Source organism: Schistocerca cancellata, chromosome 1 (genome assembly GCF_023864275.1).
Source record: "Schistocerca cancellata isolate TAMUIC-IGC-003103 chromosome 1, iqSchCanc2.1, whole genome shotgun sequence".
NCBI lineage: Eukaryota > Metazoa > Arthropoda > Insecta > Orthoptera > Acrididae > Schistocerca > Schistocerca cancellata.
Genome location: NC_064626.1, coordinates 631,964,699 through 631,981,460, shown reverse-complemented (window position 1 = coordinate 631,981,460; position 16,762 = coordinate 631,964,699). Strand labels below are relative to the sequence as shown.

Genomic DNA, 16,762 nt, shown 5'->3' with positions numbered 1-16,762 from the left:
TTCAAGCAAATGTATTTGTTCACATGTGGACTCCTTATAGCAATATACCACCAGTCTCACATCAGCATTCATTAGATGACTTACCCCACCAGCCTAGTTCAAAAGCAGATTTCCCATGCCACCCCATTCAATACTGGTACTACTGATCCCTCCAAAAGACAACTTAGAAGTACACCTCTTGTCACTCAGTATTATCCTGGTCCTGAATGTATTAACCAGCTACTTCAACATGGCTATGACTTCCTAAGATCGTGCCATTAAATGAGGTCTGTTCTGTCTGATATTTTGCCCACCACACCTAGAATAGCCCTTTGTCACCCTCCCAGTCTCTGCAATATCCTTGTCAGACAATTGTGCTCCCTTTTCCCCATCAAATGGCTTCTATCCCTGTGACTGTCCCCACTCTGAGACTTGCACTACGCACCCTCCTACCAGCACCTATACCATCACTGCAACTGGCAAAACAGTGCACCAAGGTGCCTGTTTCACCACACTTACCATCTGGATTCTTTTCTCACACACCAGTTTCTCAGAACTCTGAAGATGGGAAGTAGTGTTACTACACATCCTTGGTTCTTACCACCTGCCTGGTCTGAATTTGCATTAATTTTTATGGTCTCAACATTTCTTCTCAGTAACTTCTACACTCCCTTTTAATATTCTATATCTTTTATTTTCTGACCAGTCTCTTTTTCCCTGCCCCCCCTCCCCCCACCTTAACAAATACAATGCACTTAGCTTCCCATTCTTGTTAACTCATGCGTGATATTTTGTCCGTAATCTATCTTGCATACTACCCTATCTTCCACCTTTAAGCTCTCAGGTTTTCAAATCTCATTCAGTCAAGGCCCCAACAATCAGTCTTTCCTTCGCAGCCCATCCAGGAAGTCTCTTCTTACATGAGGTTCTAGGTGGCTTTTCTGAACTCTCCATACTTCCTAAACCTCACCAGACATTTTCCTTCATCACTCTTCTTTCCCCTTCAATGATTCTCCCAGAAGGCAGAGCCATGAGCTCTGAAATGTTGCAAATTCCAGTACATTTACATGTGTATTCTCCTGTTGCTGCTCAGTGAGTAGATTTTTTTAAATCCATTACTTTCAATAATTTGTATTACACGCTTTTGGGTCAAAAACTTTAGCCTTGTTTCATGAACTATCCTGAAATATGATACAGTATGACATTATGAAAAGAAAGTAAGTCAAGCGTATCAACTTTTTTCTTTCTACATCAGTTATGTCTGTCAATATTTGCTTTGCAAACAAAGATTTGTTCAGAAATCTCAGCATTTCTATTGTAAGATTCTCCCAAATGAATTTACAAATACATCAATTCAAATAATGTAACAGTTTCAATCTCTTCTATCTGCTTCTCTTCATATTCTTATGTTGATTAGAAACCTCTGTCAGCTTTCAAATTGTTTATAGTAAGTTTTTGCAAAGTTTAGTGACAGTTAAGTGGCTTGAAACCCTTTATTAATGTCCATAAAAATTTCATCAATTGCTATTTCTAAAACTGCATTTGATAAGCTATTTATCAAAATATTTGTGTCATCTACAAACAAAACAATCTTATCATTCATTAATGCTACTGTTGAAAGGTCATTGATACACTCAAGAAAAGGAATCTAAGATAGAATATCATGGCACATCAGACATAATTAATTCCAGTTCAGATGAAGATTCATAGCTTAAGATCTCTTTCCTATTCACACCATTTATTTCCTGATGAGAATCATTTCACAAAATTTCCTGCAACTTTGTAATATTTTAATTTACTTATAAGGGTGTTGTGAATGACATAGTCAAATGCCTTTCTCAGATCACATAAATAACTGGTAGCTCATAACTTATAGTAATTTCATGCACTCTCACTAAATGTGTAAATAGCCTTCTCAATATCAACACTCTTTGGAAAGCCCAAACTGTCCTTTCAACAATATATAATTTGTACCCAGATGATTAATGATATATTATTTTTTGTAAAATTTTTGGGAATGCTTGTAAAAGTGAAAAAAAAGTGAAACTGACCAGAAACTGACTAAAAACTGTATCTAATCACTTATCTGACTACAAACAAATAAAATGTGGTGTACCCCAAGGATCCGTATTGGGACCCCTTCTGTTTCTTCTGTACATAAATGATCTAAGCTTAAATATTGGTGCACACAAATCAATCATATTTGCAGATGACACCACGATTCTACTAAAAGGAGACGACGATGAACAGTTACAGCAGACAGTAAACACGGTCACGAAACAACTTAGCAGCTGGGCACAGAGTAATCAGCTTGTAATAAACAGTAAGAAAACCGTTGCTCTAAAATTCCACAATGTTCCTAACAAGGACATGTTTATCCCATCAGTCTCTATCAATGACGAACCAGTTGGTAACAGTACTGAAACCAAATTCTTAGGACTTTGGCTGCAGAGTAACATCAGATGGAATAAGCATATTGAATGTCTCAATGCAGAACTGAGCAAAACATGTTATCTTCTTTGTTCATTAAAATCATGCTGTAGTGAGAAAACAGTATTGAATGCATATCATGCGTACTTTCATTCTCGTCTTAGATATGGGGTCACCTTCTGGGGAAACTCTAAAATAGCTAATAGCACTTTTAAACTACAAAAAAGGGCCATTAGAATCTTGTTTGGGTGCAAGCCTAGAGACTCTTGTAAACCCCTGTTTAAGAAATCTGGTATTCCCCCATTACCGTGTGTATACATTATGGAAACCCTTTTGTTCTTTAAATTAAATGTAATAGGCAAGGACCAGAGACTACAAAAAAACTGTGATATACATGAGCACTTTACCAGACAAAACAGGAACTTACATATGACTCAAATCAGCACAGCACTGTGCCAAAAAGGTACTTTTCACATGGGAGTTAAGCTTTATAACAAACTTCCTGAAAACATAAAAGCAATCACTGAGGTCAATACATTTGGAAAATCTCTAAAGTCATATTTACAGCATCACTGCTTTTATTCCATTGAAGAATATTTAAATTTATGAAATGTGTTATATAAATACTTGTGTGTAAAGTGTATTATTGTAAGCTTAAATATGTATGCCTTGAAATTACTTTCAGCCTGTATATTTATAACTTGACTTGTCCAATGTCTTAAGCATAAGCTGCTATGTAGACAACAGGACCAATAAAATACAATCTACAAAAACAATCTACAAAGTTTGATGGTATTTCTCTTTCCCCTCTTGTATACAAATACTGCCCCAGTTCTAGGCCCACGCCATTGTCAATATAAGTGATGCAGATATTATCAGTGGCCTTAGGAAACAGATGAAATTGGTAAAATTTAGCAAAGTCTCAGGGGCCAGTGGAGTCCTTATCAGATTCTATGCAGAATTTGAGGCTGCATTAGCTGGTCTTTTAACCATAATATACCATAGCCCCCTTTAACAAGAAACTGTATCCAGCAGTAGGAAGAAAGAACAGGTTGCATCAAGAAGTGTAGCAGAAGTGGTCCACAAAATGTCTATCCAATATTGTTGACATTGAACTGCTGTAAAATCATAGAACATATTCTGAGATCAAATATAATGAGATATCTCCAACAGAATGATCTCATCCATATTAATCAGCATGGGTTCCAAAATATCAGTCTTGTGAAAATGAATTTGCACTTTTCTCACATGTTAATCAGCATGGGCTCCGAAGCATCAGTCAAGTGAAAACCAACTTGCACTTTTCTCATGTGACATTTGAAAGTTAGGAAATCAGACAGATGAAGTACCTCTCAACTTCTAAAAAGAATTCAGTTCAGAACTACACCAATGTTTATTAATGAAAATACAATCACATGGAGTATGGTATAAAACAAAATTTGTGAAAGGACTGAGGATTTCTTGGTAGACAGGATGCAGCATGTTATCTTGGATGGAGGATCATCAACAGTTGTAGAAGTAGCTTCAGGCATACTCGAGAGATGTTTGTTGGGATCCTTGCTGCTCACATTATTAATTAATGACCTGGTAGATAATAATAGTAGTAATACTAGACTTTTGCAAATGATGCAGTTATCTACCATGAAGCACTGTCTGAGAAGACTTCAGAAATATTCAGTAAGATCTTGATAAGGTTTCGAAGTGGTAAAACGACAGGCAACTTGCACATTCATACAAGTAAAATTGTGAACATTACAAAATGTAAAGAAATTAATATCCTATGACTATAGTATCAGTGAAAGACAATTGAATAACTCAGTTGCAAACATTGGTGAGGGGCAGTTGATGAGAAACAGAGGTACTGTATGTAAAATAAGTGTGGGAATGAGATGGGTTACTACCCTGAAATCGAACACTTCCACTTTATATTTCGATACAGATGTATATTTAAGCACAAGCATCTACAGGTATATACAACAAGTCACATAAATAGGCTGAATCATGAATAAACTTGTTGTAGCTGGGATTCACAATCATAAAGAATTTTTTGAAGGACATCATCTTTCCACCAGTGACTGTTGTAAGTTTTTATTACACTGTTGCAATTTCGGCATTAGGCCATTATCAAGTGATATTATGGCTTTAAGCCATGTCAACGTAATGTAAGCTGACACATTTGTATGTCATCATCAGTACTGTTAAATACATTCATGATGTTACACAGTACAAGCACACACATTCAAATATTGTAAAACAACATAATCTGTAAGTGCACATGTTTGTTAAACCACCACTAGTCACAAATTCATTAGACCACAGCTGCAGACTGTTTTACATCCTCTCTACTTCAGCCATCATTACTTATTTTGCTCCTCAAATAGCACAATTCATCTATTACTTTCAGTGTTTCATTTTCTAATCTAATTTGTTCAGCATTGCCTGATTTAATTCGACTGCATTCCATTACTCTTGTTTTGCTCTTGTTGATGTTCATCTTATATACTCCTTTCAAGAGACTGTCCATTTCATTTAGCTGCTCTTCCAAGTTCTTTGACATCTCTGACAGAATTGCAATGTCATCAGCAAAGCTCAAAGTTTTTATTTTTTCTCCCTGAACCTTAATTCCTACTTCACATTTTTCTTTGCTTTCCTTTATTGCTTCTCAATGTACAGATTGAATATCAGGGATAGGCTATAATTGTGTCTCATTCCCTTCTCAACCGCTGCCTCCCTTTCATGTTCGTTGATTCTTACAACAGCTGTCTGGATTCTGTACAAGTTGTAAATAGCCTTTTGCTCCCTGTATTTTACCCCTGCTAACTTCACAATTTCAAATAGAGTATTCCAGTCAACATTGTCAAAAGCTTTCTCTAAGTCTGCAAATGCTATAAACAAAGATTTGCCTTTCCTTAACACATGTTCTAAGATAAGTTATATTTTCAGTATTGCCTCATGTGTTTCTACATTTCTCCAGAATCCAAACTGTTCTTCCCCAAGGTCAGCTTCTACAAGTTTTTCTATTCCTCTGCAAAGAATTTGTGTTATTAAATTCATAGTTCAGTAATTTTCACACCTGTCAGCAGCTGCTTTTTTGGGAGTTGGAATTCTTACATTCTTCTTGAACTCTGAGGGTATTTTGCCTCTCCCATATACCTTTTTACCTGTCTCATATAGCTTTGAAGTGGTTATACTTCATTATTTTAAAAATTGGTAATGCCAATCTTAGCTTTATAAACTGACAATTCAATTTGTATTTTTGAGAGGTTTCACAGCACTGTATCATTAACTGGCCCTGGAAGCAGACAGTGGTAAGTCAATGGCAACTCATGTTAAGTGCACTGAGTTTGCAAGAAGTACTCATTCACATACTTTTAAGAATAAAATTTTGGATAGAATGTATGGTTTTATACAGATGATGATACCCTAGAAATATTTGAAAGCAATGACTTGTCTGAATTGGAATCAGTGTATGTGAAACAACTTACTTATCAGATGTTATTGAAATTTTACTTTGAAGTTTCTTACAACAAGAAGTTCGTACCTTATCACTGATTACAGCCAAGATCTGTCCATCAAGTTGTACAGATACTAGAGTGTAACAATTTATGGAGACATGAAGTCAAATGATCACATATATGAAAAGCAGGTGGCAGACTTTAGTTCATTGGTAGGATATTGGGAAAGTCCAATGAGTCTACAGAACAGGTTGCTTACAGAACATTGTGTGACCCAGGCTATAATACTGGTTAAGTGTGTGGGGCCCACAACACATAGGACAAGCAGGTGACAGTGAATGTATACAAAGAAAGGCAGTTTGCTGGACCCATAGAAGAATGTCATGGAAATATTAAAAATACTGAGCAGGCAGATCCTTGTAGAAACACACAACTGGTCCATGAAAGCCCACTTACAAATTTCCAAGAACTTATATGACATTATGAATCTATGAACACACTGCTGTCCCCTACATATAGTTCCAATATGAACTAAGAAAATGAGATTAGACTAGTTACAGCAAGAAGAGGCATTTAAGCACCCACTCTTACCATATTCCATATGTGAACGGAATAAGAAGTCCCATTAGATGGTGAAAGGGAAAGAATTCTCTGACATGCAGTTTACAGTGGTTTGTTGAGTATGGTGTAGATGTACATTTAGATGTATTTCAATCAATTGGAAAATGTTCCAATGACAAATGATAGGTTACACAAATAATCTAAAATGTTCATCAACTTAGCAGACAACCCTTTAATTAACATTTTATCATAATCCGCATAACTTCTTCATTTTAAATATTTTATGATAGTTGCTATTTCTTCTGTTGTAGTGAGGGTCATATTCATATTACTGAAATTATTTGTAATACCTGGTCTCATATAATCTATAGCTGTACTGTATTAACTGAGCCTGATAACCCCATATAATCAGTTACTGCTATAAACTGATTGTTAAGGATCCTTTTTAAAACTGCACTCAATTTCCAAAGAACCATCCATGCATAAAGATATCTCATCCATTATGTCTCTAGTTCTACCAATCTGCTCAATCATTATACACCATTTCATCTCTATTTTGTTGCTGATGTGGCTATCCTCTTCTCATAATGTATTTGCTTTATGTCTGGGTTACTTTGTTCAGTATTCTGCAGTATACAGTGGAACCTTGCATAGTGAGCATAATTTGTTCCAGAATCTTACTTGTAACACGAGACACTCATTAAGCGAAACCATTTATCCCATATAAATTAATGAAAGATTTGATAATGCATCCCATGCAGGATAAGTACTGAAAGTTTTATGTTATACATTATTGTGTACTTTATTATCCATGATACATAACTAATTCTTTTTTCCTAGGAAGCTATCTATCATCATTTGTTTCTGCTGATGCTTCAACACTCGGCAAAAATGCGACACAGCATTATAGTGAAATAAATTTGTAGTGCGTGTAGCCACTGCTTTATTGGGATGATGATTTTCAGTGTACAATGCAACCATTCCCATGCTTTCAGCATTTCTCATATTGTGCCAGAAGAGTGCTGCTTTGCTGTCAATGGGATGTACCCTTTGCCATATACTTCACAATGGTTTGAAGAGTATACATGTAGATGCAGGTGTAGAATGTCATAATGCAGTCATAGCTAATGTTCTTTTCAACCTCAATTGCCCTGCTTGCTTTCTATGTCACTTCTCATTTCCTTCATTAATTTTTACTCATTTTCCAGTTTATTCAGTCTGAGGTGCTATTTATTGTATTTTATTGTTTTGCTCTTTTCTACCACTACTTTTCCAAGCATTTCACAATTTCCAATCATCTGGGTATTCTCCTTCCCACACTTCTCTCTCAATTCTTAACCGTCTTGCCTGCATTCTGAATTCTTCAGTTTCAGGGAATACTTGATTAGTTATCATCTCAGTGCCAAAATCTTCATTCATTCATTCATTATTGTCCATAAATCTCATCAAGAAGAATAACCTTCAGGTATGTGGAATGAGTCACGGTAAATCTTAAAAAAAGGCAAGAAACTTAAAAAATGTAATTTGTTAGCTGTATAAAACAATTCTGAGGCAGAAATGTTGGTCATTAGGACAGACCTACCTTCAGGAGGCCAAATATTAGTACTACTGATAGACACATATGAAATCATACACATTATCCTTGCTTTTGGTACCAATGCAGGTAGTTCCTCTTTAGAAACACATAAATGATAGGTTGGGGAGGCCAATTTTGCCTCAAAATTGCTTTGATTTTCTTGAGTGAAATTTTCTTCTGATGACCCCATTAACAATAAATTATCACTGTGCTGCTTACTTGCAATACTAATTGTGTTTATGTCAATTAAAAGTAACCTAGTAAAAGTTTTGCTTTGTTAATCATATTAAATAGCTACTGTTTATCTCCTACTGGCACCTTAGTATTTCCTTGATTAACTTACTGTTTTTCAAAGAAAGTGGTTGTCTACATCTTTAACAACAGAAGCTTGTTTATAATCTGCTACAACTTGCCACACGGCTTTACAGCAATTTTCAATTCTTAATTCTAATTTTCAGTTCTCAATTCTGTATGAAACACATCAATTAAATTTTTATAGGCATCAACATAAAACAACATGTTTTGAAGAAATTGTTTATATTAAACATAAATCAAGCAACTGAGAAGTTTGTTAGTAAGAGAGAGAGAGAGAGAGAGAGAGAGAGAGAGAGAGAGCGAGAGAGAGAAATTTTGACACATAACACAGCAGCCACTTATTGTTTGGTAGCAAATTAAAAAAAAAGTTCTCGAAATACAGACACCCACATTAATAAGCAAAATAGATCAACTGAACAGATTTATGTCTTCTATGCACAGTATTCCAATTACAAATTTGTACTAAAAGTATATTAAGCATGCACTTTCAATATTTTTTCTGGATTGCAGTGCAATACAAGTTTTTCTAGTTATTATTTGTGGCATATTACTTTCATAAATCGGATTTAATTTGTAGACAATAAGAAATATGCTACACTAGGAGTATCTGTGACAAAGCATCAGTTGAATTTTTAGGAATTAGTACACACATCAAAAAAAGTTTTGCATCACCCCGGTTCCCAGAACTCCTGAAGATAGACGTTGACTGTGGATATTGTATCACAGACACAATCCCTTTGAATGTTCAGAGATGTCCCTAAACCTGCCCAAAGATGTAAACAACCATGCATGAGTAGCACCTATTAGATGGAGGGGGTCCAACAGCCGATCAGTTCCAGGCATTCCACCAGGAAGGAGGTACACAGCTTGTGTTGTCTGCAGTTCAACGATGCCTAGACAGTCAATACCATGGTTCAATCATGTGTGCATTGTTACTTTGTGCCAGGAAGGGCTCTCAACAAGGGAAGTGTCCAGGCATTTCGGAGTGAACCAAAGCGATGTTGTTCGGACATGGAGGAGATGCAGAGAGACAGGACTGTCAATGACATGCCTCACTCAGGCCGCCCAAGGGCTACTACTGTAGTGGATGAGCGCTACCTTCGGATAATGGCTCGGAGGAACACTAACAGCAACACCATCAGTTGACTAATGCTTTTCGTGCACCCGTAGGACGTCGTGCTACAACTCAAACTGTGTGCAATAGGCTACCTGATGCGCAACTTCACTCCTGACATCCATGGCAAGGTCCTTCTTTGCAGTCACGACACCCTGCACCACAGTACAGATGGGCTCAACAGCATGCTGAATGGACAGCTCAGGATTGGCATCATGTTCTCTTCACTGATGAGTGTCGCATATGCCTTCAACCAGACAATCATCAAAGACATGTTTGGAGGCAACCAGGTCAGGCTGAATGCCTTAGACATACTGTCCAACGAGTGCAGCAAGGCGGAGGTTCCCTGATGTTTTGGGGTGACATTATTTGGGGTCGACGTACGCCTCTAGTGGTCATTGAAGGCACCGTAATGGCTGTACGATATGTGAATGCCTTCCTCCGACTGATAGTGCTACCATATTGGCAGCATATTGGTGAGGCATTTGTCTTTATGGATGACAATTTGTGTCCCCCATCATGCACTTCTTGTGAATGACTTCCTTCAGGATAACAACATCGCTCGACTAGAGTGGCCAGCATGTTCTCCAGACATGAACCCTATCAAACATGCCTGGGATAGATTGAAAAGGGCTGTTTATGGACGACGTGACCCACCAACTGCTCTGATGGATCTATGCTGAATCGCTGTTGAGGAGTGGGACAATCTGGACCAACAGTGCCTTGATGAACTTGTGGATAGTATGCCACAACGAATATAGGCATGCATCAACGCAAGAGGATGTGCTACTGGGTATTAGAGGACCAGTGTGTACAGCAATCTGGACCACCACCTCTGAAGTTCTTGCTGTATGGTGGTACAACATGCAATGTGTGGTTTTCATGAGCAATAAGGAGGTCGGAAATGATGTTTATGTTGGACTTCTGTTCCAATTTTCTGTACTGGTTCTGGAACTCTTGGGACTGAGGTGATGCAAAAGTTTTTTTTTTTTTATGTGTATGTTAAATTATGAAACAAATTATTAACTGAATGAAAACTGTTAATTAACTTTTTGACTCAGCTGAAGAAGAAGTTGAAATCATTCAGAAAGCCATCAAAGATTATAAGAAAAAGACCTGTGTATCAATTCGACCATACAGAAAGGGTGATGAAGACTTTGTCATGGTACAAGGGAACAACACCGGCTGCTGGTCATATGTGGGAAGAAAAAATGGTGGTCAGGTACTTAATCTACAGACTCCTGGATGTGTACATCATGGGATTGTTATTCATGAGTTTTTGCATGCTCTAGGATTCTACCACCAACAGAGTGCTCATAACCGTGATGATTATGTCAAGATACTTTGGGAAAATATCAAAGAAGGTGAGCAATTTTTTCATGGACATATATTTAAGGTATAACAAAGAAACTAATTCAAAATAAAATATAATGCTTCATTACATTATCTCACACATGAATTTTAAAAATAATGTGTATGAACTGCTTTAAACAGGTTTCCAGGTAAAACATTATATGGAAATTAATATAATGAATTTTCAGCAGATATTTCAGTAAAATTATAAAACACAGATAAAATTTCTGCTAACAAGATCATTGTTTAATGACAATAAGAACTGAAGGAGTAGTTGTAATCTCATGTTTCACAAAATTATCCTGCTGGACTGTACTCACTGCCACAGGAAGTGGGCCTGGAAGGACAGTGATGTATTTGGGAATTACTTCAAGTGACATACATATCTCAAATTTAGTATTCTATTTTTCATAAGTGCTCAGTAGAGTAAAATATCTTTGTAAGACCTTTTAAAGATCATTTTGCATGATATGAGACTGTTTATCAGTTTCCTTCCAAAGCAGAACGGATCAGGATGTGCCTCATCACCAGACACATGCTTTTCTTGTTCAAGCTATAGAATACAGTGACAGCACAATATGCCCACGGGGGAAAGAGCTACTGTTGCAACTAAGTTTGTACCACTGCTAAAAATCACAATCAGTATTTTGTATTGACCTGTATCTCTCAATTCAAGAATAGCATAGTCAGAGAGTTTGAAGTAGTTGACCTATTACATTGCAAATATCAGAGATTGTACAGTGGGGGCAATGACCCTATGTATAATACTATCAGAATAATGGATACTCCAGAATGGAAATAATATACCTCTCTCTCTCTCTCTCTCTCTCTCTCTCTCTCTCTCTCTCTCTCACACACACACACACACACACACACACACACACACACACACACACACACACACGCGCGAATGTGTACATAAACTAGAAAAAGGAATTTCACTTCAAAAGCTAATAGCATCTTTGTGCTGTTACACATTTCTTTGTGTCCCACTTGGATCAGTGATAGGTGAGAGACAGGCTTCAATTTATATTTAAAAAACACCATTAATCAGTTCCAAACCAATCAATAGTTCATACAGATATCAAACAAACTACAAAATTTTAAAGGCATTAAAGTGAAATGAATTTCTGACTTAAAATGTAAAACAGTGTGTAATAACACTATTCCCAGTAATGAAGCAGAGTGAATCAATGAAATGAAATTAATTAACAATAAGTCTTATGAATGTTTGGAATAAGTAACTTCATACAGTGAAAAAAATATGACATAATACAGGAGGAGGATTATCAGACTGAAAATTGATTTCTTTTAGGGAAATAAAACAAGAAGAGGAGACAGAATAAATGATGATACGTGAAGATGTCTGGCTGTACAGATCAGATTTGCAGTTTCAGATATTATTTCAGAATTTAAAGGGGGTCAATATTCTACCCAAATTTTACCTCACATAAATGCTACAATTTATTTGATAACAGTTGAATTTTTCAAATAATGACTTTTGATATAATTGTTTATTGTTCAATTTTGATCCATTACATACAATGGATGTAGGACAAGTCAAGGAATCATAATTTATGAATAAATGGTTCAAGTGTATTGCACAAGTCTAAAGTATTAGATAGTTATTTCTGAAAATAGTGCCTTGTAAGTCCACTTATATACAAGGTAACTTAAAAGAAATTTGAAACTATTTTCTAAAATAGAAGCAAAATAAAGTATTTCCAGCATTTTTCATCAAAGTAGTTGAACTACACATATGAAAATGCCAGTTTTGAAATAGAGTGAGTAAATAGCAACAGTAAATAAAATTAGGTGTGGTGTCAATAGATTAGCTGTAGATTTCTAATAAAGATAAGCTCACAGACACTGACTTCAGTATATCTTCTCTAACTTTCATGAAAATGAAGTTTCTGTTTTAAAGTGTGAAGTGCATGCCAGAATATCTTATAACTTTGCATTAGGGTCACTGTAGTAACACTGTTCACGTTTACGTCGCACTTCACTTAGCGTAGACCGGGACTGTGTCCTAGGCATGCCCGATGTTAACTGACTGGGGCCAGCCCGTGCTGCTGGAGTTGTTGTTGTTGTTGTTGTTGTTATGCCGGCAGAGGTCGTGTCCGAATTCTCGCGTGCCCTCTGGTGGACGGGACTACTTGCGGCAACTACCGTCCGTGACGCGCCGTGCCAATGTGCGCCTCCCGCGATCTTTCTGGTGGCTACTGCAGTCACAGTCATATGAAGCTTTACCTTGGATAGTTGAAATCACGGTTTATTTGGAGATACTTCAAGTGCTTCATGTTTTCTGCGTAACTCGCTGTGAGGGTTTTTTATTTTGTTTATTTTTTATTGTACGAATGGAGAGAGAAATCCTAAAAAAATTGCATGTCAACATGCTAAGTAAAAGAAAGCAAATACATAAAGAAAATGTCAGTAGTTGAATGCATCAGTCACAAATCAAGATAAAGAGAGATAGCTTCAGAAGATAGGGACACATGGAAGATTATATAAACTGGGCTACAAATAGGAAGAAAATTAATTAGTGCATTGGATTAGTGACTGTACCTAAAATGCAAATGCAATGAAATAAAAGAAACTGCTCAGTAGAAATAAAAAAATGTCAAAGTTTAAAATGGAGACATGAAAAAGAATACATTTGCAGCAAAGGAATGAGTAAGTCAATGTGCAGATATGACGAACATTAAATCAAAAGTATTGGCTGAAATCTAATAATAATGTTGTGAAAAGAATAGACTGTCATTCACCGTACAGTGGAGACACTGAGTAGGAGGCAGGTCCAACAAAAACATTGATATATACTTGAGATTTTAGCCAAAACTCTCTCTTTCTTGTAAAGTAGAAAACACGTTTTCACTATTTTCGCACAAGCACAGATCACACACACACATGATCACCATCTCTAACCACTCAGGCTGGACTGCATACAGTAATGGCATATGATGGAAGAAACAATTTGTGGGTGGTGGAGGTAAGGAGGAGGCTGGGGTGGGGAAGGGGAGAGATGGCAGGCTAGGGGTGGGGAAAGATGTAGTGGTGCCTGTGAGAACCTGTTGGGATGTGGTGGAGCAGGATAGGGCTGCTAGGTGTTGTTTGCAGGGAGGCTTGAATAGATGGGTGAAAAACAGGGGTGATCCATTATGAACAGTTACTGCACCCCCTCTGAGAGAATCTCTGTGCCCCACTGAGAGAATCTCTGCTCTAATGAACCAACACCTTCAGCCTTTTGTGTGTAGCCTGCTCTTCTATATGTAGGACACACCAACTATTTCCTCCACTGACTCTCCACGGTTCCCGTTCCTTTACCACAGTGGCATATGCTCATCACAGTTAATACCATCTCCCTCTACAATAACATCACTAATGCCCTTGGCTTTGCTGTGCTATTGAACACTATCTTCCCCAATGCTCAACTGACTCCAAACCTACAACCTCATTCCTTGTCACCATGACTAACTATATCCTCCCTCCCAATTACTTCTCCTTTGAAGCCATCACCTACAAATAAATTCATGATACAGTAACGGGCACCCACATACCACCATCCTAAGCCACTCTATTCATGGGCCATCTAGAGGAATGCTTCCTAATGATCCAGAGTACCAGACCATTCATCTGGATCTGATTAATTGATCTGCACCTCCATAAGCTCAACATCTTCTCCTACATTTTCTTCACCTGGTCCTCCTCAACCTGAAAGCCACATCCTTGATGTTGAGACTGAGACCTTCACAGTCTGAAATTACCCTCCCTACAGGGTAAGGAAACAGATCTTCCATGCCTTGTCTCTCCAGTCAGCTACCACATCTCACATTCCCACCATCCAACTACAAAGGAGCACTCCCATCATGACCCAGTACCACCCAGGACTGGGGTAATGGAATCATATTGGTTGCCAGGGTTTTGACTACCTCTTGTTGTGCCCTGAAAAGAAGAATTCCTACCTATTATCCTTCCCACCCTCCCCACAATAGTTTTCTGCCACTCATCAAACCTACACAATCCTTGTCCATCCCTACTCCACCATTGCTCCCAATCCCTTGCCTCATGGCTCATATCCCTGCAGAAGATATAAATTCAAGACCTGTCCCATACAACCTCCTACCACCACCTACTCCACTGCAGTCACAGGCATCACCTATTGCATCAAACGCAAGGTTGGTTGGTTGGTTGGTTTGGGGAAGGAGACCAGACAGCGTGGTCATAGGTCTCATCGGATTAGGGAAGGATTGGGAAGGAAGTCGGCCGTGCCCTTTCAGAGGAACCATCCCGGCATTAGCCTGGAGTGATTTTAGGGAAATCACGGAAAATCTAAATCAGGATGGCCGGACGCGAGATTGAACTGTCGTCCTCCCGAATGCGAGTCCAGTGTCTAACCACTGCGCCACCCCGCTCGGTCAAACGCAAGGCTGCCTCTGAAAGCAGTCATCTTATTTACAAGCTAAGCTGCAACCACTGTGCTGCTTCCTACATGGGCATGCCAACCAGTAAGTTGTCTGTCCACATGAATGGCCAAGAAACAGCTGGACTACTCAGTTGCTGACATGCTGCCCAACACAACATGTTTCAATTCAATTACTGCTTCACAGCTTGCATCATCTTTATCCTTCCTACCAGTACCAGGTTTTCTGAATTTTGCAGGTGTAAATACCCCATGCAATATATCCTATGTTCCCATAACCCCCTGGTCTCAGCATTCACTAGTCCTTACCCTATCACCCACCTATCTCCTACTCTGTTCCCACTCCAGCACTATACTGCGTTCTATTTCACCAACACACCCAATAGTCTTTTTCCCACTCCTCTACTTCTTTCCTTTTCCACTTCCCTTCAACTCCCCCCCCCCCCCCCCCCTTCACCCTCCACAAACCTCCTGACTGCACCTAGCAGGCTTGCCCTGTTCTCACCATGTCCCTACATCCCCACCCAAGCAGCGCTATATCTTCCACTACCCCTACCCTGCTATCCATCCTTCTCCCTGACCCAGCCCTGTCCCAACCCCTATCACCCACAGATTGCTTCTCACAAGAGGTACAGTGGCTGTATGCAACCAATCCTCAGCAACCAGGGACAGTGGTAATTTGGGAGTTGTCCCCTTGTGTGAATGTGTGTGTGTTTTCTTCTTTAAAAGAAGGCCTTTTAGCCAAAAGGCCACGTGATTGCAGTAATTTTGTTGTGCCTGTCTGCAACGCATCACTTCCTCTATATGGTCAGTAGCAGTCTATCCTTTTCATAACATTGTCATTATTCCGTCCTTGATTTTCCATCGTTTAATCAACTATGTCAGGGATTAGTGTCCATAAACATGAGACAGAAGATGGGTATCTAATTGCCAGGTAAATATTATATCATGACAGAATATGCTAAACTACACAAAACTATTCAGAAATGTTTTCATGAAGATGTAGAAGGTTCAATGAAAATGTAATATGAGAAACAACTGAATAAAGTGAGTATGAAGAAAATAAAACAGAAAAACTTTTTAGGCAGACACCAAATTTCATACAGTAAGATGACAAAAAGCACAGTAATTAACAACAGAGATAATATTCATATTGGAATTTGCGCAGCTGAATAAGTATTAAGGAGAAAAAGGGACATCTTACTAATCACTATATTTGCACATTCAAGAACAAAACAAGATTCCAGCGAACACAACACAATAATCAGCATTCAGCACACACAAAGTGTGTTAGGCAATGCCAAAGAGGTCTATTTTACACAGTGCACTTTGCTCCGTCACACACGAAATATATTGTTCACACAATTCCAACAATTCAAATAGCTCAATAGATTAATCATAAATACAGACATTAATAACGAGGGCATTTACATTACATAAGTAATAATGGATTAAGGCCCGTCCACATGCAACGATCTGTCTGCGCAAATGTCTGCGCACATCACATCTGCGCAGACAGATCGTTGCGTGTGGACAGAAGATTTGCACCAACCTGAGGT

At 38.1% G+C, this 16,762-nt stretch overlaps 1 protein-coding gene across 1 annotated transcript in view; it reads left to right on the top strand.

Moving 5' to 3' along the window:
• Window positions 1-16,762, top strand: part of LOC126162029 (zinc metalloproteinase nas-14) — a 99,168-nt gene that overhangs the window by 47,909 nt on the left and 34,497 nt on the right. The window contains exon 4 of the mRNA XM_049918257.1: window positions 10,492-10,794. Within this exon, the coding sequence (XP_049774214.1) occupies window positions 10,492-10,794 (303 nt within the window). The remainder of the gene's footprint in view (window positions 1-10,491; window positions 10,795-16,762) is intronic.